The sequence below is a fragment of the Pelodiscus sinensis genome, chromosome 2 (genome assembly GCF_052426305.1).
Source record: "Pelodiscus sinensis isolate ZL-2025 chromosome 2, ASM5242630v1, whole genome shotgun sequence".
NCBI classification, from domain to species: Eukaryota; Metazoa; Chordata; order Testudines; family Trionychidae; genus Pelodiscus; species Pelodiscus sinensis.
The window spans coordinates 47,859,935-47,886,876 of record NC_143053.1 but is presented as its reverse complement, the minus strand read 5'-3'; the positions used below and the strand labels follow the sequence as shown (position 1 = coordinate 47,886,876).

The window sequence follows — 26,942 nt, the reverse complement described above, 5'->3', positions numbered from 1 at the left end:
TGGGCGGCTGCTGCGGTGGTGCCGGTGCCGGTCTGCCGGTGGCGGCGGCGGCGGCGGCAGGTTATAAAGGGCTCCTGCCTCTCCCCGCCCCCTGCGCGGGCTGAGCCGGAGCAGGAGTCGCCCTCCCCCTCCCCCCGCCGGCCGCACACGGGGGCATGGAGTTGGCGGGAGCCTATAAAAGCCCCTGACGCTCGGCGCGCCGGGGCCACCGTCCTGCAGCCGCCAGCGAGACCATGTCCCATCACTGGGGCTACGCCAGCCACAACGGTGAGCGCCGCGCGGGAGGCGCCGGCTCCCTCTGCCCGCTCCGCCGCACCTGCCGCAGCCAGCGCGGGCCCCGCTGCTCTTTGCCCCGGCGGCGCCGCTGGGCTGGCGGGGGCACGTCCTGCCCCGAGCGGGAGCGCTCGGCTGCCGCAGGAGCCGCGGAGGGGAGAGACCGGCCCCAGCGCGATCTACCCCGCGGCAGCCCAAGGGCAGCTGCTCCGCGCGTACCCGGGCCGGGGGCTGCGAGGGGAGCCCCGACCGCTCTACCTGGGCGTGGGGAAGGGGACGCGCAGTCCCTGGCTCCGGGGAGATGCAGCCGCAGTGCCGCGCAGGTGTGCGGCCCCGGCCTTTCCGCATTCCTCCAGCCCCGGGGTGCGTGCCCGGACCGCTGCGGGATTCAGCCCAGGGTGGCTCTGCCATCCGGGAGGAAGTTTCTCTACGAGACCGGGACTAGGGAGGGGGAGGCTGGAGCCGCCGCTGGTTTCTAGGCTGCTTCACAACTCGTGACAGCATCCCATGGCCGGCGGCGGGAGAGGTCAGACCTCTGTGCCCTGCACATCCCATCCCCTGCTCCATGCTGTGCGGGGCCGGATGGGCAATCAGTGCAGGATTTCTCCCCTCCGTCCGCACCGCAGCAGCCTTTCACGACTCCTATAATGCCCTAGAAACAGAGAATCCATAAGGCCAGTCCTCAGGATCTTTCTACCCTTGATTTATGTGGCAAGGACTGGAGCTGGCGGAGATAGGTGCATCGTTAAATATCAATGCAAGAGTTAAAAGCTGCAGACCCACTTCTAGCATTAACTACTCTATCGCATTTGTGATAAATGATTCCCACCCTCAGTGCCTTGCCTGCATCTTTTTCACATTGGATCTGTCCGTGTTTTCTCTTGTAGGACCTGCTCACTGGCATGAGGATTTCCCCATTGCCAATGGGGAGTATCAATCCCCCATTGATATTGACACCACGTCCGCCCAGTACGACTCTTCTCTGAAGCCTTTGCATTTCAATTATGACCCCTCCACAGCTAGGAACATCGTCAATAATGGGCACTCTTTCAATGTGGAGTTTGACGACTCTTCCGACAAATCAGGTGAGTCCTCACTTGTACTGGCTCCTTTAAGGGACTGAAAATGGCATAGATTGGACATTACTAGGAGAAAGAAGGGAAGAGGGAATTTAACACTCTTTCTCCCTTACCTTCTGCTAAAACTATGTAGTGAAATCCTGGTCCCAGTGAAGTCAGGGGCAGTTTTTACCTTACTGTGGTCAGGATTCAACCCAGGAATATTTATATCCATTCATTTAGGCATCCTTTGCTCTAATTAAAAGAAGTTGAGGTTTTCTGTATTGTCTTGACCTGGCCTGATCCAAAGACCATTGAAGTCAAAGGGAATTTTTTAAGTGAATTCAGTAGGATTTGGATCATGCATCAAATGAGCAATAGACTGAAGTAAGGTAATTGATCAGGGATGACAAAGTGTATTTCTCATCAGAAAAAGGCTAGCTTTCAGTGGTATCTGTCAAATGGTCCCAATAAAAGGCAGGATTTGCTCAGGAAGAGAAGAACAACAGAATAGTAAAAGAACTAAAATTAGCAACTTGAAATTATGTGGAAATAGCTTCTTTAGTTTTATATTTTTGCTGCCAGCAATATAAAGCAGAAAAGGGGGGAGCATCTCCCTAGGTCAATATTGAAACAGAGGGCTGGCTAGGAAATGTCAGTTTGATATTCTCTAATTTAAATCAGCATCAGCCCTGGCATTCCCTGACTCTTGGCTTCCTAGATAAAGATAGAGATACATGGAAAACATTCCCACACAGTTCACAAAGAGCTAGCTATTCTGTGGTATTTCAGGAACCTCTTCATTGTACTGTCCTGACAAGGGCTGCTCCTGCAATCCTCTGTTCACATGATCAGTCCTTACTCACAGGAGCAGTCCCATAGTGAATGGGAGTATTTGCATGAGTCAGGACTACTTGTATGAGCAAGGGTTTTGCCGGCTTGCTTCCTCACTGTAATTTATCAGCTGGCTGCATTTGCAGAAATCACCACCCTGCTACAATGAATGTGCCTCTATTTTTAATTTTAAAAAGGGGGAAACAATCCTCTGTAGAGACAGTAGCTGCCTTTTCTAGACACTGCCTGATTTAACTTGCTTGAGCAAGTGCCCTGTTTTTCCTAAGCAGTTCTTTGGCAATGTCATTTAGGGGATGGCGCTGAAAACAAATCATGAATGCCTGTAGAAAGTGTGTGTGTATTCATACCCAGGCAGTATTGTAGCTGCTCAAAACTATCATGAAAAATCACAGACATATTTCCTACCTGCTTTTAAAGTAAATGGGACTAAAGGGATAGGTAAATATTTCACAGGAGTATAGGCAAGGATATACAATTCGGTCAGAGCTTCCCCATAGTACAGATATCTGTTTTGCTTTGAAAGGTGATTCTGATTCAGTTTTCTAGGTGCTCAGTTCTCTGCTGAGAACTCTTAAGACCTGTTAAAGTTGATTGAAGTTGACAGTGCTCAGCACCATGTAGATTCAGATCTTTAGTGAATTTTAATTATGTAATGAGAAGTAGGAAATATGATAAATTATAAAAAGTAGATTTGCTATCCAATGGTTCAGGAGGGCCCTATTCTTCTCAGGTTAAAGTCAGATGAAGCAAGATCAGGCCCTTGCTAGGTAATTAAACCATTACGTGCTATACATATTAGTCCTGATTTTCATGTGTTGATTAGCCACAACTCCTATCGAAGTCAATGAGAGGGGCCACAACTCCTATTGAAGTCAATGAGGAGAGGGGCAGGTATTTAGGACCTCTGAAAATCAGGTGTAAGAGAGAGTGTGTTTGTGTGTGCTTGTGTGTAAAAAAGATACCGTTTTGAGAAATTTCATTTAAATTCAGTAACGCAGAGACAGTAAACTGCCAGGACATATAAATATCCTTTGGAAGAAAAACTTCTAATGAAAAAATTAGCACAGAAATGAAATATCTCCATTCTGTGAGAGTGATTCACACACAGCTACAGCTTGTAGGAGGAGTGGGGGCAGAAGGGGATGAGAATGAAAATACAGTAGCTCTACAAATCATTAAGCACTGGACTAGAAAAAAAAGAAAACATTATACAGATATCTGTATAAATTCACCTGAGGGTAGATTCTGCAATCTCTGATAGTCCTTTGAAAATCAGCATACATAAAATCTAGCTGGCTGCACACTTAATTGCTTCATTTGTATGCATTTAACTAGTTAGTTTAATTTTACAACACAATATAAAGCTTCTGCTTGGTTACATTTCCTGCATTTCCTTTATATAGCATTCTGATGCTGAGCAGTATTTTTTTACTAGTTCCCAGTTAAATATAATGTAGCAAGCCTGAGAAAAAATATAAGAATGTATTTTATCTGCTGTCCTTTTTTATGTTAAAAATTAAGGACCTGATCCTGCAAATATTTAAGGGTGTAGTGCTCATTTCCATGAGAAGTCCCATTTATGTTTGTGGGACCTCATATAATAAAACACCATAAAGTAATATGTAAGGCCCTGATTTGTGACTAATTTTACACACACAAAATTAATTTTATGCAAAGAAGTAGTCCCACTGTCCTGGATCCTACAAACACCTAAGAATGTGCATAACTTGACTCTTGTCACTGATCTCATTGAAGTCAACAGCAATACTCTTGTGACTGAAGTTTGCATGTACTTACAGTTTACATGATCATGTCCAAGAAATTAAAGGTGCAGATTTTAATGTCTTAGTAAAAATAGGCGCAATAGCAAAAAGTGCCATATTTTTGGATACAAACTTTTGGAATTGCATCCCTGTGATCATTATATATTTCTCTGATTTAGACAATATTTAATGTGGTCATTATTAATAAAATCATTAAAATAAATAGAAACTAGAGATCACAATATGCAGATACTTGATATAAAGCATAACTCTTGGAGGGTTCCATATATGTGAGAAGTCCCATTTATGTTTATGGGACTTCGTATAGTAAGCACACCATGATTTGTTATATAATGCATTGAATGTGTTTTCTGCTCAACTTGCCAAGTGCCTAAATGTGAATACAACAAAATATTCTCCTTTCCCCTTGCTGGAAGATGCAGGTATTGTGCAGCATAACAAAGGTGCAAAATAAATGATCAAGGTCTGTTTTCATTATTAAAATATCTCAAGCATGTTCAATACTCTAATAAAACTCCTTTGTATCATAATGACTTAAGATTTCTAAACTAATGATAAAGTTTTGTGAAAATCAGCTTTAGAAATTTAAATTTTAGAAACTACTAAATATTGAGAGTAATCTTTAAAAAAAAAGTTTTATAAAAGCTTTCAGCCAGTTCTGCAGCCCTGACTCACAAGTGTAGTTCTGAAATTTTTGGGATTACTGGAATGAATCCGATGGGCAGGATTTGTCTCTGGACTTTAAGTGTGTCCACAGTATTTTACTGTATCTGTGGATACATAGTATTTTACTGTTACTAGTTCAGTCTTAGAAATGCTGTAAATAATGAAATGCCCACATTTATTTTACCGAAAAGTTTTTTTCTATTTTAAAAAGCCATGATCATCCTTTAGTATGGACATTTTATGTATAATCTTTGTTAGCAATTTTACAGAAAGCTTTCCAAGACTGATTGTACCAACAAGGATACAAAATCCCTCTTTGGTTATTTTTATTTTCTCTTCATTCATTTTAATTCTTGTAGTGGAGCATTTCAATTGGCTTCTTTGTGTCTGCATATAATTTTGGAAGAAGTAGTGAGTATCCTAGCCTGGGTCAACAGACTTGTGTAGCAGGGCTCCTGCTAGCACTCTAAAAATAGCTATGTGGCCACTGTGTGAAGTTGTGGCTTGGGATAGTGAGAGAGAGACTCTGAAGTGCTCTCCTTTCCTAAGCTTTACAGCTTGCACCACAATTTCAAAGCCCTGTCTTTACAGCTATATAGTATTCATGTGAGCCCTGCTATCCTGAATATGTCTATCTAGGTGCAGAGGTTCACTCCAAAATCCTATTTAGGCATACTCTGGTCTTTTAGTAATAGTGAAAGTATATGTATTTTCTAGCAATGGGATTTAAAATATCTGGCACATTAAATAAAGGCAAATAGTCTCTTTCCTACAGATACCATAGAGACTACTTTAAAGACTACAGTGTATCCATTCTGATGTCTCAGAAACCCAGCTGCATCAATGCAACTTCTCATGGTACTAAGTGTTGTATGCAGTATTTAGGATTTTCAGGATCAGGTCCTGAAATATCATAATGAGTGCACCTTATTCTTGGGATTTTCCCTATTGTTAAAGAAGATATTTGCACCTATTTAAAGTTACAGACACTTTAAATCCTTTCGTAAGGAAATAGTTATACTTTCACTATTACTAAATGGCAGCAAGAAACTGGTGAACCAAAGTTGAGAACTGACTTAGAACAGCTAAATAGAAGTGACAAGAAAACCTGGAATCTGCTTATCATCTGCTTTATATAAGCGTTCCTCAGAAATGTTTGCACAGTATGCATAGAGTCTTAATTTCAATGGCACTGCTCACAGTCATGATCACTATACCTTGTAGAAAATCTCAGGCTTATTAAGCGGATAGAAGCAAAGATCATATCAGTTATGAATTTGTTTTATAATCATAATGTAAACTAATATTTTTTCTATAAATATGGTATAATTTAATTGGAAAGTCTCACTTAAAATTCTGTAGCAAATAGTAAATAGACTGGTAATTTTTCATTATGGCCGGCTCTTTGATAGCTATATTTTCTTCTTTTTATATATGATTGCTTTTAAGATAGAGAAAATATTCTAAGCCAAGCTACATACTCATGTAAATCGAACATTTTTATGAAAATACAATCAAAATTATACCTTAAAGTTTCTCTGCCATTCCTAGGAGGTCAAAATATTGGGCCAACTTTGATACTAGTACAGCATAGAAGAATCTCATACATAATTTTAAGCACATTTTTTCAGGTGATGCTTTCTATAAAAAAAAAATAATGAAGCAGTGAGGGGCACCATTCACACATATTTATTTCTTTATGACTCAGTATAAATAAACCAAAAACTATTTATTATCCTAGGAGAGAGTGTCCAGGCACTGCTTGGTTTGCAGTGAATTACACTGAAAGTTGTGTCACTGTTGGGTTTTTCCATTTCCCGCTACAGTGAGGTTCGGTATAAGAAGGAAACGTACAGGTCTGCAGTCTTTAAGATAAGATGTTCTGAACACTGCCATCAACACATGAGGTCTATTTTTAGGTCTACAAACACTGATTGTATAACATTAGCTATTGCCCAATGTTACATGTCACCATTATATGTCCAGAATCTTCACATTCAAAATGTTGGCTTGGACATATAGTAATCACAAGGGGGAACTGACTGTATAGCACTCTTGTGGCTAAAGAAATGGAGAGGATACTGACGTACCTATGCAAATCAGAACTTCCTCAGTGCTCTCCTAGCTGTAGGTAGTCCTTATATTATTCCTTTTAGTTATGTTTTAAACTAAATCTTTTGGCCAGAAATCAATTCTGGTATGGGCACATATAGTGCAAGGAAACTCTCCTCACTTCATTCAGCTCCCTTCTTTAGAGTTGCTTCTACTATGACAGTGGAAGAAATTAGCCAACGTATAAGAGCTAAGTTGAGCAGCCCAATATTCTGTTGGGATGATTTTTTCTTTTCCTTCATCTTCTCCTCCTCCTCCTCCTCCGTGTAATCTTTAAAGTTTGTCTTTCTCACCAACAGAAGTTGGTCCAGTAAAAAAGTTATTACCTCCTATTAGGACGAATGTGGCTCCAACAAAACTACATACAGTCATCCCCATGTCTACTCTGTTTGTCTGACATATATATCCCTTTCCTCACCCTCTTTCATATGTTCATTTACTGACAGGTGTAAAAGACTTATAAGCTCTTTGGGGCAAGGGACCCTGCCTTCCTATGGTTCAGTTCATCATCTGTTAGATGTCAGAGGAAAATAAACACCTGTTGGTACTATCGTAATACTTTGCAGTGCACTTTTTTAGTGACAGTTGCTAGGATTGTTCCATAGATACAGCTGCCAGGATACAGGGCAGCATATTGTTACCACAATATAAGTTGAAATAATCTTCATGCTTATAATATGGCAATTATCAATGTAAGAACATCTCATACAGGAGGAAATTCACCCCAGTGCAGAGGATGCATACAGGATCTGACAATTTAAAACCTATATAAAGTCCTTGCTCAGGGATAATGTAGGAGTTAAGTGCTGCACTGGGCTTTGCCTTGGTGAACTTTACCCATAGAGGCCTGGTATTCTCAATTTGTTACTCTCCTGTGTTAACAGCAATGCACTTTACTGACATTTTTCTTAATGATTTTTAAGGATTTCTGAGTGTTTAACATGTACAAGTGGTATCTGCAAATGGTTTCACTGTAAGGAAATGTGTTTAACTGTACCCCTTGAAAACAGAAGCCTCTTTTGGCTACTGTACTGCTAAAAAAGTCAGTTTTGATTGGACATATTCCTGGAGATTTGATCAGATGACATAATCTTTAATGAAACATAAATTTTTAATTCCTGAAGACTCCAGGGCAGTCCTGGTGTGTTGGCAACTCTAGTTAGAAGCTGTTTGGGGAGCCTGATAGATTAGAAGGGGTGTTTTTGGTAGATAAGATAAATGAAAAACTATGACTCACCTGGACTGAACTTTTCAGTATGGTCTATGCATAAGCTAGGGAGAACCCATCCCTGCTTAAGGACAAAACTCTATTGGGTGAAACTGTTCTTCAGATTTCTTCTCATGCCATGAGTCCATTGTGTATGTGTGAATTATTGTTTTATTTATATATAATTAAAACACATAGAGATGTGTGTGTACATGTATAAGCATGGATGTATATATGTATTTACACATGACTGTCTCCTCTGCCTCCCCACATATATGTAACTGCATTAGCTACTAATGGCACGAGGAGTACGCTGGTCATGATGTTCTGGGAGTAGCCTTATATCCTTAAACAGGGTGAGCTATCCTTAGCTGACACTCAGACCATATCAAAGAGTTCAGTCAGGGTGAGTCACGATCACTGTCACGCTGCCAGTGTGCAGTCTGTGCAAATGTGGCACATATTGGGAGTGTTTAATTTCTTTAATGTTATCTCCTCGAAACACCTTCCACCATCTCAGGCTTCCCAAATGGCTTCTATCTGAGTCAGATGAGGCTGTTTATCAGCAGTAACGGTCACACGTTTTTCTTTTGGTGAAATGTATTGTGGAAGTTTCCCACAACAGCCTTGCAACACAAGGCTAATTCATCCATTCAGAACCATTGGGCCTGCCTTACTCTCTGCTTATTGTGATATATTCTCTTAGGAGGGATGTTTGGGAGAGATAAAATAAAAGGTGCAACGTCTCCCCAAATGTGACATTCTAGCCTGTATATTGGCAGCCTTAGGCTATGTCTTCACGGTAGTCCTCGTCTACACAACAAGCAATTATTTCGGCATAATGTCAAAATAATGTCGAGCTGGAGGACTTCTTACTCCAATTCCTATAACCCTCATTTCATGAGGAGTAAGAAAAGTCAGAGGAAGAGTGCTCCCTCTCAGACTTGCTGCTGCATAGACAATGCCAAAATAAGCTATTTTGGCTTAAGCTATGCAATTGACGTCGTTTAAATTGTGTGGCTTATTTCGGCTTTAGCCCTGCTGTGTAGACATGCCCTTCAAGGGATTATGACTCACCCTGGCTGAACTCTTCAGTATATCAGCTGGGGAAGCTTCTTCTCCTACATATGTACTCAGAACCCGTGAACATGCTATTTAGTGTACTTCTCATCCGTTATAGTACAATATGGCATGTTTTAAGTAATATTTAATATATTTTATCTCCTCAGCCTTTTTTCCTATCATAAATACACTTGTCTATATGGCAGTGTATATATACTGTGTTTATATTTACATATTATAGCTAAACAATAAACAATGTGTGTCTCTATCTCCTATACCGACATGATATAAAATCAACAGCTTTCAATAGGAAAAAGCAGATTGTGTGGGGGAGAGTTATCTGAAAAGGCTAAATAAAACTGGTATTCTGTTACTGCTGGGGTTTTTATGTGAAAAGACTGACTTAAATACTAAATTCCATAGACTTTTGAGCAGTGTACTTTCATTTTGCTTGGATGACTCTATTGTTTCATATGTAGGAAAATGTTTCATTTTTACCCATTTCCATTTGAGCAGTATTTCCTGCTTCTGCATATATTCAGATGAACAAGCCTTAGAATACTTTATCTCCTACCAGTTTGATTTGTATAAGTGGAGGATTTCTTACAATGTCTGAATTATTTCATGATGGAATCTTGCAGTGTAGCTTTTTGGATTCTTTCCAAGAAAAGCTTTTCCCTGAATGAGACAAATTAGGGCTTTGCTCTTTATAATGAGAAGATCCCCTCAATGTTTGAAATCCTGGCAGTACTGCCACAGTATTCCTACAAAGCTTCACATCAAGGACCCAACTCTTCTCTAAATAACATCCATTTTACCCACAGACTGGCATGATTTTGCGGAAATACTTTTAATGGAAAAGTTTTTCTGTTAAAAGTATTTCCACAAAAGAGCATCTAGATTGGCAAGGATGCTTTTGCGCAAAAAGTGCTTTTGCGCAAAAGGCATCCGTGGCCAGTCTAGACGCGATTTTGCACAAGAAAACCCCGACTGCCATTTTAGCCATCGGGTTTTTTTGCACAAAACAATTCTTCCCTGTCTACACTGGCCCTCTTGAGCAAGTATTCTTGCGCAAGAGGGCTTTTCCCCCATCGGGAGCGTGAAAGTATTTGCGTAAGAAGCACTGATTTTGTACATTACAAAGTCAGTGCTCTTGCGCAAATTCAAGCGGTCAGTGTAGACAGCTGGCAAGTTTTTGTGCAAAAGCAGTTGCTTTTGCGCAAAATCTTGCCAGTCTAGTCGCACCCACACAGTTTAGGCCAAAGTTGCTAATGCTCTGAAGTCAATATGGGAGAGGGAACTTCTGAATAAAACTTGTTTTTCTTACAGTAGAATGGCCTGGCCCTTGTAACCTTTGACTGTGTCTCCTAAATCAACAAAATCTCTTATTTCTACACACTCTACAATCTTACCAGGAAATGTGTTAGGCCAAATCCAGTTTTAATGTATTCATGCAAGGAATCCCAGCGGCATCAATGGGTCTTTTTACATGAGTAAAATGAGTAGGATTTAATCATTAAAGTCAACGCACTTTTATTGTTTTCTTAAAGTGCTTTGAGATCTTCTAATGCTAACTTCTATGTAGTTGCTTGGAGGTATTCATCATCATTATCACCATTATTATTACTGCTGTCTTTCAACTCTGCTCAACATTGTCTCAAAACCGAAAACACACAGTACTCACTTCAAAATGTAAATGAAGTGCCCCAAAATGTACATTAATATTTCTCATGTTGTCATCAAATAGAAAAAAATCACATTTGTAGCCCATCATCTGTCACATGAGCCTTGGGCACAATAGGAGTGTGGAATATGTGACTTTGAGAAAGGAACATGTGACCAAGATTGGCTGTTCCCTTTTACATCTCACATCCAGCTAGCAATGTTCTCCTGCTCACACGTACTTGAGTTTATGTTGTGCACCCATAGAGGGGCTGCAGGTTGATATTCAGTGGGGAGGTATTGTTCTTGCACAGTCACTCTTCCCTTCTGTTTGCCACAGCTACTTCCTATAATTTGGCCACAGACCAGGAGACATACATACTTGGGTATTATGTACATAGATTTTAAATAAAATCAGTTTCAAAAAGAGATGGGTTAAAGCCAGGAAATTCAGAACTGGATCTAAACTTTCCTAGCATTCAGCAAAGGAGTCAAGAAGATTGGACTTCAGAATGTTTCTAGTTGCAAATGAAAAGGATGAAACAAGAAAATTCATAGTGTAAACGCTCTTGCACTTCTTCCGGCAGCTGTTACATTGTGGGAACACTGACATTTATTAAGGATTTAAAAAGGGAATTGCTGATTAGAAATGAATTTCTGACATATGTTTCACATGTCAGATTAGTTTTAAACTTTAGTTCTTTGGCGGGCATCACTGATAAGTGGTAACAAACATTAATAACTGTTTAATATATATTAGCATGAGGGCTGTTTTTTAATTAAACCTGCTGAATTGATATTTGTTCACACCAATTTAATTATTTTTGAATGTTCGGCTGTGACTCAAAAGAAGCTAGCACTGGATTTGAGAACCACAGAACAAGAAAAAGTAAACAAAAACTGTTGGGAGATTGTTGTCTATCTTGTGAGTTTTATAAAATCCTATCAAGATTCCTAAAGAAGCCATGCTGCAGGTGGATTTAACACACTTTCCATTGATTAATAGCAGCTAATCAACCTTCCACAAATGTGTAAAATGTTATATGGGATCTAAGAATGTAGGATATCTTGGTCCTTTTATATCTTATGAACAACTACTCTGTTGGGCAAAGAAAAAGCAACATTGTTTTTAGAACAATTCCCCCTTTACTAAATGAATCTTGGCATATATGGACTAATTGATTTTTGCCTTACTTTTTTTGAAAAAACAAACAGTTACTTCTTTTAGAAAAGAAACACGTTCACACTATTTTTACTTAAAATGTTATAACTTATAGTGCTCTGCTTGAAACAACCATTCTTCGTAATTTATGATGGCTTTTAAAAAGTTATATATAATATAAAATCTATACATGTCTAGCTACCATTGGAAGTAATTCACTTTGTCTTCACACATTATATGCACTCACCATGTAGTTTGGCAATAGGTAGGATGATGCATGATCTGTTCAGCATTGATTAACATGTTTGAAAATACAATGACCAAAATAGAATATTGATTCACAAAGAGAAATGTTTGGTGGGAGTTCTGTGGTTCGATTTCAGTTGCCAAAGAAGGAATATCAGACTAGATTCCCAAAGTAACTTAATTGTGTCCTTGTTACCATGCCTAGTTTCCAATGCCTAGAAAATCACTGGGAATCATAAAGCCTTGAGATAGGGCTCATTATACAATGAATGATGGGAGAAAGATGTCTAAGAATGGTATCCACTAAAGCCAGCATACAAGATAGTTCTCTGCCAATGTTCCCACTAATCTTTTCCATCCGTGAGTGGACTTTCCCATCCATGGGTGGAATAAATTTTATGTGCACTGAAGTATGTGTGAACGTGCACCACCAGGAGAAACACAAAGCCTAGTTGTGGGCACTCTGTTAATCAGCTAGGCAGCATTGGAGCTTCTTCTGAGCGGTCACACAAGTACACAGCTTATGGGGAACACCACTCCCTGCCTAAGCTAGCCAATAGGAAATGGCCAAGTCAAGATAATATCCTAAGCCCTGTTCCTCCTCAGGGAATTTGGCACATAAGTCCAGGCTACAAGGAAACACCACCCATTCCTTGGGATTCTCAGCGGTAAACTCTTTCCCAGAGTTAGACAGCTATGCTGTTTTGCATGGAGCTCAAGGGGTAGAAGAGGAAGAAAGGGAAAGGAAAAAGGGCTCCCTCTTAATTCACATAGGATGTAGCAGATTCCCCAGTTCATATCTCCTCTGTTCCCCTCTGTGGAAGAAAGGATGTGAATGTGAAGTTAAGTTCCCTAGCCACTGAACTATGGGATATTCTGATATGTGGTACCTTAAGTCTTTCTTGTTGCAGCTGTTCCCTGGTGGCTACATAATTAAATATCTATTGGGACAGAGAGAGGGAGAGAGTGATGTGTAAAAGGGAAGTCAAATCCCCCGGAGCCATTGATTCCCCTATGAGGGGCACGTACAATATACATACATTGCTAATGCTTAGATATATTTGCTATTTGTATAGGAGTAAGACATGACAAAGGTCAAGGCCTGTCACAGGTAATAACTTATAATAAGGAGACGAGGGGAGGTGAAACCAGTCTTCTGTTAAGTAGAGATATGGATAGATTCCACATCCTTTAAACTTGTGACCGGCTCAAGCAGGAAAGGGAAAAGGGAAGTATGGCTTGCCCATTGTTCAGCAAGAGTGAATGAATGTAATACAGCTGTAACCGCAAAGTCAGCAAGTAGGCACTGTATTTAACCTCGTTTGGAAAATTAACCTGACCTATAGGAATGCTAAACGTCAAAAATGAAGTAACCTATCATGTTAAGGCACCTAAACCAGGAAGGATGTTAACCCTATAAAAACCCCTGCATATGAGATGTTGGGGGTCGGCTCTGATTTGAACATTGAGTTCCTTAGCCGTACCGTGGTTGCAACCAATAAACTTGAGTTGGACCCAGCCTGAAAGTGTGACTCTCTTCTTGGGGTAAATCAGACTAGCCTCCAAGGGGACGAAACCTTGCAATTTATGCAACAAGAGCAAGTGTGAAAGTGACTCTGTATCATGGGTGGGAAACCCTGGCTTGCCTGGATCCGGCCCCTGAGGCTCATGCTCCCCCCTACACTGGAGAGCCTGGTGTTCCAGCTCCCCTGCTGCCCAATCATGGGGCTGGAGCACACAAAATCTATTAGGCTGGGCCCCTCCACCCCGAGGCTCTGGTTTGTGAGGGGGATGTGAGGAGTGTCTTTCTGCTTCTCAGTCAGCAGTGAGGGTTTTTTTGTGTGTGACCCCTGACTGATTTTTCTATGGAGCAGTGACTCCTGACCCCCCCAAAAGTTTTCCCACCCCTGCTCTATATTATGGTAGTTAGAACATTCATCTGGGACACTCTGGTGCTAATGCCCCATAAGTATTTAGCCACAGTGAGATAGCTTCAGCAGGAGAGAACAAGGGTATCCCATATCAAAATGGCCCATAGCCCAGGGGTTAGGCCACACACATAAGAAGGAGCAGATCCCTTTTCTCATCTCCTCCTAGTTCAAAGAGGGTTCAAGCCCATGTGAGTATCCTCCTACACTCAAAGTTATGAAAGATCTCCCATAGCTATGTAACCCCCAAGGAGATTGCTTGGATTCCCTGTGGGTTGCCAGGCAGACTCTGGCCCTGGTAGGGAGGGGGAGCCAAGGCAAACTCAGAGTGCCTCTCCCTGAGCTGCCAGCAGACAAAGCCCCGGGAATCCAAGCAGAGGCACTCTGAGTTTGCCTTGGCTCCCCCTCCCTACCAGGGCCAGAGTCTGCCTGGCAACCCACAGGGAGTCCAAGCAATCTCCTTGGGGGTTACAGCTATTTTGGGTGAGCCCGTGTGGGGCCCAATCCAGTAAGTGGCCTCAGACTACATTAACAGGGCTGGGCCCTGCAAGTGAGTTAGACAGAGGAATGCCTATCTTCCCCTGGCTGGTGCATCACATGGGGTTTAGACATGCAGAGATCTTAAATAGAGCCACAGTGCATGTGTCCAGATGCAGAAAGGGGTGTTTTGCCCTTTGTACCCAAGTTTTTCAAAACTTATTTTACACCTACAAAGCTGTAAATTAGGAAGCAAAGGTTGTTGTATACCTCTTAAATTGCATTTTCCCGGGGCTAAAGTCTTGAGCCGTTCCTTTCACATCACTGTAATTTCCCCCATCCTTAATTGTCAAGGGCTATGTTAGCCTGAACAGATAGTGGCCTATTGTAATCGGCACTCAGTTTACATACTCTTACACAGGCACACACTGGAGCAATCATGGACATGGACTGTTTGCAACAGAGAAAAGCATCTTCATTACATTAACCTATTTTGTTTGGTAATAGGTACATAATCCAGGCACTTTTACAGTAACAGCTAGCACACTTGTCACTTGGAAAGTATAAAATTGGGTTGTAGGGTATATATCATCTCAAATTTTATTCCTAAATACCTTTGCTTTTCAGATAATACCAGTTTAAACAAAGAATTAGATTGTGAGGCCTACATGCAGTAGAACAGTTTGGCTTAACCTTTCTCTGTTTATCCACACGATTTGCTCCTTTGATTTCAGTAGGCTTACTTATTGCCTGTTCTGGGCTGGCTGCTGCACAATGAAGACATAATTTCTCTGATCTGAGCATTTTCCTGGCTCAGAGCTTGATCCTGCGTCTCACAAAGGTGGACTGGTCTGACTATAAACATAAGGTTAAAAATCAATGAGTGAGATAGAGAATGTGGGGAGCCCAATCCTGCATAAATGAGAGGACTGCTCAGTGTTTTGGTTACACTAGGAGATAGTTACTTTATTAGTAACAGCAATACCAAATAGGGGAGTTCATAACTAAGTGCCTCTGGGTATGTCTACACTACAACGTTAATTCGAACTAACGCATCCAGACTAAAAAACTAGTTTGAATTAGCGTTTTGCTAATTCGAACTAGCATGTCCACATTAAGTGGACCCTGAGCCGGGCTTAAGGATGGCCGGAAGCTGTGCCGGCAGGGCATCAGAGGAGGACTTAGAGCGTGGAGATGCTGTCTCAGGCTAGCCGAGGGCTGTGCTTAAAGGGTCCCAACCCCCACCCCGGACAGACAGTTCTCAGGGGTGCCCCGCTTGCAAAGCAGTCCTGGCTTGGAGTGCCCTAAGTGCCCACACTGGGCACATCACAGCACGCGACCATCAGACCGGCTGCACTTGCTGCAGGCTGCCATCTGGGAAGAGGGGGCAATTGGGGGGCTGCAGGAGAGCTTCCACCCCCAGAAGCCCGCAGAGACAGCCCAGTCCTCCCCATCGGGGACTCGTGCCCCATTCCTCCCTCACCTCCTTCCACTTACCCTTCCCTAGCCCCTCTTCTTGATGTACAAAATAAAGATAATGTCTCTTCCAAAATGGAATCTGTCTTTATTGAACAAAACTGGGGGAGACTGGGAAAAGGAGGTGGGAGAAGGGAAGAGAGAGGCTGGGAGAGGAGAGGGCAACTAAAATGATCAGGGGTTGGGAACAGGTCCCAGATGAAGAGAGGCTAAAGAGACTGGGACTTTTCAGCTTAGAAAAGAGGAGACGGAGGGGGGACAGGATAGAGGTCTCTAAAAGCAGGAGTTGGGTGGAGAGGGTGCATACAGAAAAGTTCTTCATTAGTTCCCATAAAGAAGGACTAGAGGACACCAAAGGAAAGGAATGGGTAGCAGGCTTCAAACTAGTAACAGAAAGTTGTTCTTCACAAAGCAAAGAGTCAACCTGTGGAACTCCTTGCTGCAGGAGGCTGTAAAGGCTAGAACTAGAACAGAGTTTAAAGGGAAGTAAGATCAAGTCATGGAGGTTGGGTCCATGGAGTGGTATTAGCCAGGGGGTAGGAGTGGTGTCCCTGCCCAAGGTTTGTGGAAGGCTGGAGAGGGATGGCACGAGACAAGTGGCTTGGTCACTGTCTTCGGTCCATCCCCTCCAGGGTCCCTAGGGATGGCCACTGTCGGCAGACAGGTTACTGGTCTAGATGGACCTTTGGTCTGACCCAGGACGGCCATTGTAAGCTCAGGGTCGGGGGTCTCAGTGGACCCCCTTGATTCTCATGCACACCTGCTCCTGGGTGGTCAGGCTGGCAGCTCTCCTGCCCTAGCCGGCCACTTTCCTGTGCCTAGTGCAGAGGTTGTGGACGAGGTCCATGATGTCTGCACTAGCCCAGGTGGGTGCCCGCCTCTTGCGGTCCAGGACAAGCTCCCGGGAGCCGCCAGCATGGTCCCGGGAAGAGGGAGAGGGCTGGGGGCATCGGGTGGGTGGCTCGATCCGTGCCAGGTGCAGGGGGGCAGACGAATTTCCCTGGTGTTGGCCAGAGTGGCCACCAGGGAAAGCTGGGGAGGGCTAGCCTCCCACTAGTTCGAATTAAGGGGCTACACACCCCTTAATTCGAACTAGCTAGTTCGAACTAGGCTTAATCCTCATAAAATGAGGTTTTCCTAGTTCGAACTAAGCGCTCCGCTAGTTCGATTTAAATTCGAACTAGCGGAGCGCTAGTGTAGCGCCTATTAAAGTTAATTCGAACTAACGTCTGTTAGTTCGAATTAACTTTGTAGTGTAGACATACCCTCTCTTCCAAACACGTGGCTCCTCAGAGCTGACTCATGTGCCACCCTCTAGTTTACAAATAGTTTGGGGAAGAGCGAGGTGGAGGGCACATTAGAGCAGGGGTTCCCAAACTTTTTGACACGAGGACCAGTAAATATATTCATGAATTTTTGGAAGTACCGGGCTGCGGCCCATAGTTTGGGAAACGCTGCACTAGAGGTTTGAAATTTAATTTATTTTAGTGAGGAAGGCTAAGCCTAGCATTTAACCTCACGGATGCCTGTGGCTGGCCTTTACTCATACTTAGTTTGGAGGACAGCAACATTGGGCTCCCCACTGTGTTTTCAGAATCAAGGCCTAAGTAAATGGCCTAAAATGAAAGGGCAATTTGCATGAGGAAGGCAAAGAGAGTTAGGCCTTTAAGAGCACTTGAGTGGAATATTTCTATATGGCCCTAGAATTCTGGCTATTCATCCTCCTGGAGTTTTTCATTTGTGTCATGACATAAAAGTTTATCACAGACCTTTCCTAAATCCAGTCCAATCATCTTATATTAGTATGGCTGGTAAATTGCCCATGAATTTCATACATTAAAGGCATTTAAGGTTTTAGATGTCTGGTATAGGTAAAGGCTAGTAATAGCATTGTATTGTAAAAAGTAATCCAGAGTAGTGTGGTAACATGCAGAGCAACAAAAAGCAGTCTCACTTAGTCTAGATCTATATTACACTTACTTCATAACAAATCCAATGTAGCTACTGCCCCTCCCATCAGCTTAGAGCATCTTCACCAGAAGTGCTACAGAGGTGTAGCTGCATTGGTGCAGCTGTGTGCCAATACAAGTTTGTAGTGCAGACCTGCCCTTAGAAGCCCCTGAGTTCAGTATTCTGTTTTAGAATAAAGCTCCATAACAAAGGAGGTGAGGCAAATGCTGATGGAAGCTGTTTACTTTGCAGTGCTGAGAGGCGGAGCACTGACAGGAACCTACAGACTGATTCAGTTTCACATTCACTGGGGTTCCTGTGAAGGCCAAGGTTCTGAGCACACTGTGGATGGCAAACAATATGATGCTGAGGTAAGACTTGCTTTTTTTCTTTTAGGGGACTGTCCACATTAGGTATTTTCTCTTAACATTTCCCACCAGCACAACTCTCCCCATTGGCAGCAATGCCAGTAGCTCTAGCAGTGTAAGACCATGACAATTGTCGGCTGCTGGTTTACATCACTCACACCACAGGAGTGGCATGTATAATAGCAATGGTGGGAAATGGTAAAACACGATCTTGTGTTGATACAACCTAAAAGTGCTGGATGGTGTCGAATGAGACATGGTATTCACTGTAAAAAGAATTCATTTTCTTTGCAGCCACTTCATTTCAAAGAGGATACAGAAGCAAACAAACAATTTAGGGATATGTGGCTGTTCCCTGCACTCTCAGTGACTCTTGGGAAGTGCCGGGGAAAAAAAAATCTATTCCCTGCACATCTGTATATCATAGGTTCCCGTTTTCCTTGTCTCTTTGTTAAAAAACAAAGTGCTTGCACTGACATGATAAGGCTTTTGGCTCCTTAATGGCTTTATTATGGTTTTCAAGTCACGGTCTATGGTAATGAGTAAACAAAAGGAGTTTGCAATGGTGGGACCTCAAGCAGACATTTTAGTTGTCATGGCCAGCATGCCTCCAGGTACCTTACAGAACTGTATGGTAGAGCCATAGCTGTGTCACCCTTTGCCACACACTACTGGACCCATGCTCACTTCTACTGTGCTTCCTGGAACAAAAGGAGAATGAGGTCCTAGATTAATTCTCATCCCACCCATTTCAGTCCAGTCTTGCACTAAGAGCAGTGGTGGAGTCTCCCAATTCTTTCACTAAGGCCACGTCTATTTATTTACTGTGCTGGAGATCAATCTTCTGGCATTTGATGTAGTGGGTCTAGTAAAGACCTACAAAATCAAATGCAGAGGGAACCCTCCATCAGCACCAATGCAGTCATAAGGAGTAAGGAAACCCAGTGGGAGCATTTTCTCACATCGGCCTTTCACTGTGAAGATGACGCCAACCTCAGTTTAAGGTATGTTGACTACATAAATAATGTAGCTGGAGTTGCATACCTTAAGCTAACCTTCCAGGTCTAGTATAGACCTGGTCTAAAGTAGCACAAGGATTGGGATTGTGGCTGGTCCTTGCATTGCAGTATGGAAGAAGTAGTTTCTTGCATTCTTTCTTTTCCTATCCCTCGTGTGTCCAGAAACTGACCTGAGAATTCACTTGCCCTGCTTCTTCTTCACAAGGTCCTGAGCATGTTTCAGCTTTAGGAGCCCCTGTGTATCTTGCAGGATTGGATCCCTGTGGTTATAAAATACTGCCTGTGGCACCATAATTAGCTGCTTGGACTTCCTGTGCAGATAGTTATGATGGCACAGATTGTTACGATTTCAAATGAAGAATAAGCAGCAGGAGCAGATGAGCTTTTGAAGAATCAAAATCATCTTGTCATCTTAGTAGCCCTAGAAACAATTAAGAAAACAAAAACAAAGAAGGAGAGCAAACCAACTAGACTGTTGTGGAGGTACATTTCCAATCAGAATGTTCTCCAAAGCATTCCAGGAGCTGTCATTTTCTTAAGGCATTCCCTAATTTGTGGGCCAAACTCAGCCTGCATGTAAGCAAGTATAACTCCTCTAATGTCAATGGGTGTGCATTAAAAGCATATTTAGCCCTATAATCTGAAGTAACAGAATATACAGATTTTAAATAATTAGGCCAGTTCCTCTTCTTGCTCATGCACAATTCCGGCTGAAGCCAACTGGAGTTTTGCCAGAATAAAAACTACAAGATAAAGTCCAATAATAACTGTTGCATTCAGAAACATTTTTTGAAAATAAGCATGAGAAGCACATTTTATGCATTATAATTATCTATTGCATACATTTCTACATGCGACATAAAAACAATTCAATGATGAAACAAGTTTATATATAACTGTATTCAAAACTTGTAAAGTTTCAGCAGTAAAAAAATCTGTGATAATGTTTAGTAAAAATGGCCATCTATTAGATGAGATACTCCATTAGATGGAATGTACTATTTATAAACATCTCTTATTCTTGACTTTAGGTTCACCTTGTTCACTGGAATACAAAGTATGGTAAATTTGGAGAAGCTGTGAAACATCCTGATGGATTGTGTGTGGTAGGCGTTTTTCTGCAGGTTAGTTAAAACAATCATCTTATTATTATTGTAATGTATTGTTTGTATTAATGCCTAGGTCCTCCATCACGATAGCTACTTTACAAACACAAGACTAAAACACTTTCCCCACCCAGAAAGCTTAAAATCTAAGGTTTTGTCTACACCCAGAAGCTGTAGTGCTTTAACAGTACTATAGAGTTAAAGAGGTACATCCACCAGAGTTATATTGGCATTAAGGTATACTCAGTAAATCCCTCTATTTAGGAAGAGAAATAAGATATAGTGGTCTATGGTCCTTGATACCAATATACTAGAGGGCTACGTCTACACTGGCCCCAAATTCCGGAAAAGGGATGCAAAGCAGGTAAGTCAGAATAGGGAAATCCGCGGGGGATTTAAATATCCCCCGCGGATTTAAATAAACATGTCTGCCGCTTTTTTCCCGGCTTGGGGAAAAGCCGGAAAAAAGCGTCTCGACTGGCGCGATCCTCCGGAATAAAGCCCTTTTCCGGAGGATCTCTTATTCCTACCTGAAAGTGGTGGTGTATTTTGTGCAAGATGAATTACCTTTGCTTAATACAGAGGTGAAGAAATACACAACCAGCTAAAGAATCTGATTTGTTTTACTGTGCTACCAAGTTGGCAGTTTAAATCTGACATCTTCTGAAAAATGAACAGTTAAAATTCATTAACAAATTTACATATAATTAAAAAATCATTTTATTCTGTCCCACAGTCCTTGACTTCTGCAGGTTAGTCCATGGAAGCCACTTGTGCTGTCAAACTTCATATTCTTTACAATGTGAGAGAACAGCCACTTTAATCAATCAGCATTATGAGAAATCTCTAATTGGTGCACTGGTGATGTAATTTAACATGTGACATCACTCAGCTGCAGTGGTAAATCTAAGCCATGATGTATGCATCTACATGCTTTCTTTTCTTGTGGTTTGTATTACAGGTGGGAAGTGCCAGGCCTGGGATACAGAAAGTTATTGATGCACTGGACTCCATTCAAACCAAGGTAGTGCATGATCTCTGTGCCAGTTGACAGCAAGCACAGCTGCTTTCTTATAGTCTTCTTTCAAAGCTCAAAATTGTGTTTCTTTACTTTTGCTTTCCATATGCAAGTGCTACTGTATAGAACAGCTCTCTCCATGTCATCAGCATTGGTGCCTATGTAATCCCTACCCTGATGAGAGCTCAAATACTTTTTTCAAATTAGGGTAATAGGAGGCAAGTAGATTATCCTGCAACTGGAAAGGATTTATGTGAATGATTTCATCTCAATATGATGGTGTGCTTGTGACTTTCAATTGCAGTGGTGTCCACAGTTATTGAACAGGGCCAGATTCATCCCTGGCATTAATCAAATGAGTTACACTAATAACACGTTTGGGTTCAAATTTCCTCCTGTGATCCCCCCCAATATTTATTGCCATATTAGGCCCCCAGCCGCAAAGGTGACAGGAAAGCTCTTTCTGCATTTTTAATATGCCAATCTTTAATCATGCAAGGCAGGATCCATTTCCTACTGAAGTCAATGAGAGTTTAGCCATTAACATTATGTAGCAGAATCAGATCAATAATTTTATATTTGCTATATCTCTTTAGCCATCTGTGTGTAAGACATAGATTTTGGATATTTTGAGAAGAGGCAGTAACTTTAGACATTTGAAACAAGAATTGAGGGCTCAAAACTGGAAGGTGCTGAGCAACTTTAACTCCAACAGACATTAGTAAATTGTAGGAGGGCCTCAGTATTGTGCAGAATTAGCATCCATCTCTCTCTCTCTCTCTCTCAAGCAGGGGACACATTTGGCAAGAAATAACAAATCTCCCTTAACTAGCTCCACTAAGGCAAGCAGGGTGTGTATTTTCCAATTCCTCTTACACCACAGTTTTAACAGGCTGTTCTGTCTTCTTAGGGCAAGCAAGCTTCCTTCACAAACTTTGATCCCATGAAACTGCTTCCCTCATCCCTGGATTACTGGACTTACCAAGGTTCACTGACCACTCCCCCTCTACTTGAATGCGTTATCTGGCATGTTCTGAGAGAACCCGTTCATGTCAGCCCAGAACAGGTAAATCTTCAGTAGCTAAAGCTTTTTTCTATGTCAAAATATACTTTCGTTTTGGTTTAGTCTTCAGTGGGATCTTCTGCTAAAGCTTCAGTTTACATTACTGGAATAGAACTGAGTATGATAGCAAAGCTTTTTGAAAAAGCAGATAGCATAATGAATCACTGGTTCAATATGCATATCTGAAATGGTTATTTTCTCCCCCTCTGGCAACTGCGTTTCATATGTGTATTGAAGTGGACTTTGCTGCTACTCAGGTCAGGAGCAAAGTAGAAATACCATTTCTTGGAATGCAGAAAATTCCAAAAGTTAGCATTTTATCTTAAGAAATTATTATATTGTGCAGCTTGATGACACTGGCAAATGCTGTAGCAAAGTAGAGCACTGAGAAGTTGAGTGTCTCTGGGCTTTAGTTCTGTGTACCATTCCTTAATGAAATTATTTAGATTCAAGTTTCATCCTCAGGTCTGCAGTGGTTTAGCTAAGAAGATAAAAATAGGACCTTCGAGTCTATAAATATAAACCATGTCTGAAGGGCTTTAGTTAACCCTCAAAGGCTTAAATCAATTATACCAATGGCTATTGCTCTAACAATAATAAAATAATTGTGTTTCTTCATTGAGTTGAGATGAAAAGAAGCCGTGAGCTGGTGCTGGGAATAATTAAATAAAAGTGCAGGGGAAAGGAAGAAGATGAACTATTGGAAATATTCATTAAAGTATAGAATCTGTTGCTACTAATAAGATGCTTTGGCGTGAGTCTTAAGATTGACATTTTGTTTAAAGACGCAAGAACTACTACTACTACTCTAGGGGATATGGGAGAGAGAAGAGGGGAAATACTCAGAATAAATGAGTATTTTCCCTTGTGGGACAGGAGAGGGATCACATGAGAATTACCTGTTGTGTTACCTCCCTCTGGGGCATCTGATACTAGCCATTGTCAGCAGACAGGATACTGGGTTAGATGAACCTTTGGCCTGACCCAGTATGGCCAGTCTTATGAAAGTCATCCTCTATTTCTCGCCATCCTCAAATTCTCTTTATCACATTGCACCTTTCAAAGACAACTATTCAAGACCAAAGCTGCACATATCATGTATTTTTCAATCCTAAATGCTGAACAAATAAAAAAAAAACATAAAACAGTTTGGGGGAAGGAGAAAGGAAATCCTAAAATTTAGTATCTTTTGGGGAATGTTTTCACTGGACTTCAATTCTCAGTTGAGAGCTGCTTTTCTAAAGATAGGTATATTTGAATTTTGTCCGGAGAGCAGGAAGCTGTTTAGGATAGCAAAGGAATAAGGATTACTATACTGAAATGAATGATTAATTATTGGAACACCGTGTTTCAGCATTCTGAGCCACATACTATTCCGCTCGGTGAAGTTAAAAGCCACTCATAAGGCAGCTCTTCACCTGTGAGATGCCTTTATGCAGAAATCAGAGTACAGCATGATTTTATGTCACAAAGCCATTCTGAATGTTACAAAATGCTGCAGCCCTATCTCAAACTTCTGTGAGCAGTTTCTGTTTAGCTGTGTATTCTCAGACATAATGTCCCATATCAGTCAACTAAAATGAGGACTATTTCTAACCTGCTGGTCACTTGCATTGAATTATACTTGCATGACCTGTGTTACACATGAGAAAGCAGCATGAATGGCTGAGTGCCTGCAATAAATCCACATGGTGACCTGGAAAGCTGGGTTTTGCCATTCTGAATTAGCTGAAGGATGTGTAAAAATCACATATAGGCAGGTAACTCCCTATGGACCACATCTAGAGAGTTTCCTGTCTCAAGTGTGGCACAGTGAGACTTGTTTTTAATGGAAGCAGATGAATTGCACTGTGTATAGTAAATGTCTTACTTGGGCAACCACAGATTTGCTTCAGATACTTCAGGGCCTAGCCGTCATAAGGCACCTATGGAACAGAAAGATGTTATGGAACAATTAAACGCACAACATTTCTATTTGGGGGCGGGCTATGAAACTGCAGATTGTGCTTTAGATTAGGCCTTCACATTCTTACTGTACATTCCAATCGAAATTAATATACATCTCCTCTCACACCAATTAAACACTAGGGAGGTGATGGCTTAGAAATGTCTTTAATCCACTCACCTTTCCCCATTGCCTAAGATTTGCATTGTCTCTGGCTTAGGGTTGCCAGGTGTCCAGTTTTGAACTGGACAGTCCAGTATTTGAGCTTTCTGTTTGGGAAAGAAATTGAGCAAATTTAAATGAGAAAATATAAATGTCTGGTATTTTCTAAATAAGATGTAATGTAGATTGTGATGTAATGTCAAGTGTGTCCAGTATTTTTGTTGAAACCATCTGGCAACTCTACGCTCACAGTATATACTGTAAACAGGTCTTTGGAGGCATGAGGATGCATTTGAAGATTAATGTTGATTTTTCTTTTTTCTCCAGCTGTGCAAACTCCGTGGCCTTTGCTTCAGTACTGAGAATGAAACCCCCTACAATATGATGGACAACTGGCGCCCCTGCCAGCCTCTGAAAAGCAGAGAAGTTAGAGCTTCATTCCAATAAGCTAAAGCACTGAGCTCGTAGGAAATTGCTCTGTCTATGAGGAAAGAGTCCCTTCTGCTAAGCACAAATAGAACCTTCGCTAGAGGTGCACTGGCAACATTTCTTCTCCTAGATATTTCACTTCTTCCATTCAGCATCTGAAGTTCTGGCTAATGAAATGTGAAAGACCCTAGAGAAAAAGGGTCTCTATATGTTGGGGAGGGAGAAAATCTTTGTGATGTTTGATGATGATTGCTGTGACTGGCACTTAAGCTGTTTGGCAAAGCACATAATGATAGCAAAATAAGCCATTTTAAGTAACCTCAGCTACAGGTAATAGTACATATAACTAATTGTACTCAGTAATGTGAAGCTTTTTTGGAAGCACATAAATATAGAATAATTTGAACATTTTAAATGCCATTTAAGAGGTTAAGTAGTGTCAACATAGTGCAAAAGCAAATTAATATTGACGATTAAGAAACTGAAGTGTAAATATTTTTAAAATTGTTTTACATTTTTAGCCATGGTATCATTAACCTCAATTATGTCTTAATGTTAATGTGTTGGGTTTTTTTAAAAATACAAAATGACTTAAATTAAATCTCTATAAAATATATAGATTATTATAGATATAATACAGAGTATCTTTCCACTAAAGTAATATATGTAATAATTTAATGAAGAAATGAATATTGTATTTTAGATAAATTCTCTAATAAAATACCTCTATAATTATAGTTCTGTTTCCAAGCTCTTATTCAATCCAGGAAAATGGATCAAAGAGTTTTCTGCAGTTATGTGTGTCTATACATATGTATATGTATATATTATATTATACATTATATATAATATCAATTAACACATAATTACACACTTAATACATTATAAATATTAACAACAAACCTATAATACACAGGGATTGGTCTCACGAGTTTTGTGGCAGAATTCAAGGAAACTGAAGCTGAAATGTGGACCAGATTTGGTCAGATTACAGAGTAATACACAATATTAGCCTTAAGCAATTGGCCCTGAGGATCGGCAAAGCCATTTGCCTAATAGAACTGCTCTTAACAAAAAAGGAGAAAAAAATCATACTAAGACCAAGTTAGGTTCCTAAGGCCATAGGTAGCCCTCAGTCTAAATGACCTGATTGTAGAGCGTGTTAAGCACCCCACCATCCTGGATCTATATCAGTTGCTCCCTGATGGTTTTTTTTTGTGAAAACACCGTGCAGCAGATGCAATGATAATGATGATGAAGCCAGAGGTGCTAGATCAACATACATAGTAGGGGTGCTGAGATCCATTGAGCCAAACTGTAAACCTCTATACCATAGAAACCACTCCCAGCCAGGGCTGTGGCAGTTCCCTTAGTTCCAGCACATGTGGCTGAAGCTGACTGTGAAGACAACACGCAGGTTCCATCAGGTACAGAAGGTGACTGCCTGCCTTCTCCATGGCTCTCTGCTCAAGCCCCTCTCCAGGCTTCCAGGCAGCTTCTGATACCAGCTTAAATCTCTCTCTTAATTTTTAAAGTTCCAGCTATAGTAGAGATCAATGAATCACTGAGACAGCTGTAGTCCTATGGGACAATGCACAGCTGAAAGCCAGGGTGACGTGTGTGCAAGCTGTGGATAATGCACTCCCGAGTAAGGGGAGCCAGCTATGGAAGGTGCTAGAAGAATTATCGTTTCATCTTTACCCTAATGATTTCATAGTCTCCTGACAGAAGGGACTTTCAGAAAAGATTAGGGGAATTCAGAATATGGCCATTTTAGGGAATCCTGCAAACCTTCATTTTCAAAAAGGCCTTGCCAGTGGTCTTCCCTTTATTTTTGTTTTGTTTTGTTTTTACACCCATGTGAAGAATTCATTTTGCTATGTGCACCAACATGGAGGTGATGTATGGCAGGCA

At 41.4% G+C, this 26,942-nt stretch overlaps 1 protein-coding gene across 2 annotated transcripts; it reads left to right on the top strand.

Moving 5' to 3' along the window:
- On the top strand, positions 1–25,765 carry LOC102453298 (carbonic anhydrase 2). 2 transcript variants are annotated; one of them, XM_075920441.1, is made up of 7 exons: positions 1–267; positions 1,161–1,358; positions 18,171–18,289; positions 20,337–20,429; positions 21,373–21,435; positions 22,340–22,495; positions 24,927–25,765. In XM_075920441.1, the coding sequence occupies exons 1-7, from the start codon at positions 234–236 to the stop codon at positions 25,044–25,046; spliced, it is 783 nt and encodes a 260-aa protein (XP_075776556.1). In that variant the 5' UTR covers positions 1–233; the 3' UTR covers positions 25,047–25,765. The 2 variants fall into 2 exon arrangements, with proteins under 2 accessions (XP_075776556.1, XP_014437144.2); XM_014581658.4 differs by lacking the exon at positions 1–267 and adding an exon at positions 442–596.
- The last annotated feature ends 1,177 nt before the right edge of the window (positions 25,766–26,942 follow it).

Bases quoted from the DNA above. Each gene is read 5' to 3' on its own strand.
- LOC102453298 (XM_075920441.1), top strand. From the start codon at position 234: ATGTCCCATCACTGGGGCTACGCCAGCCACAACG. The intron at 1,359-18,170 runs GTGAGTCCTCAC...TTTACTTTGCAG, and splicing joins CGACTCTTCCGACAAATCAG to TGCTGAGAGGCGGAGCACTG. The intron at 18,290-20,336 runs GTAAGACTTGCT...TCTTGACTTTAG, and splicing joins GCAAACAATATGATGCTGAG to GTTCACCTTGTTCACTGGAA.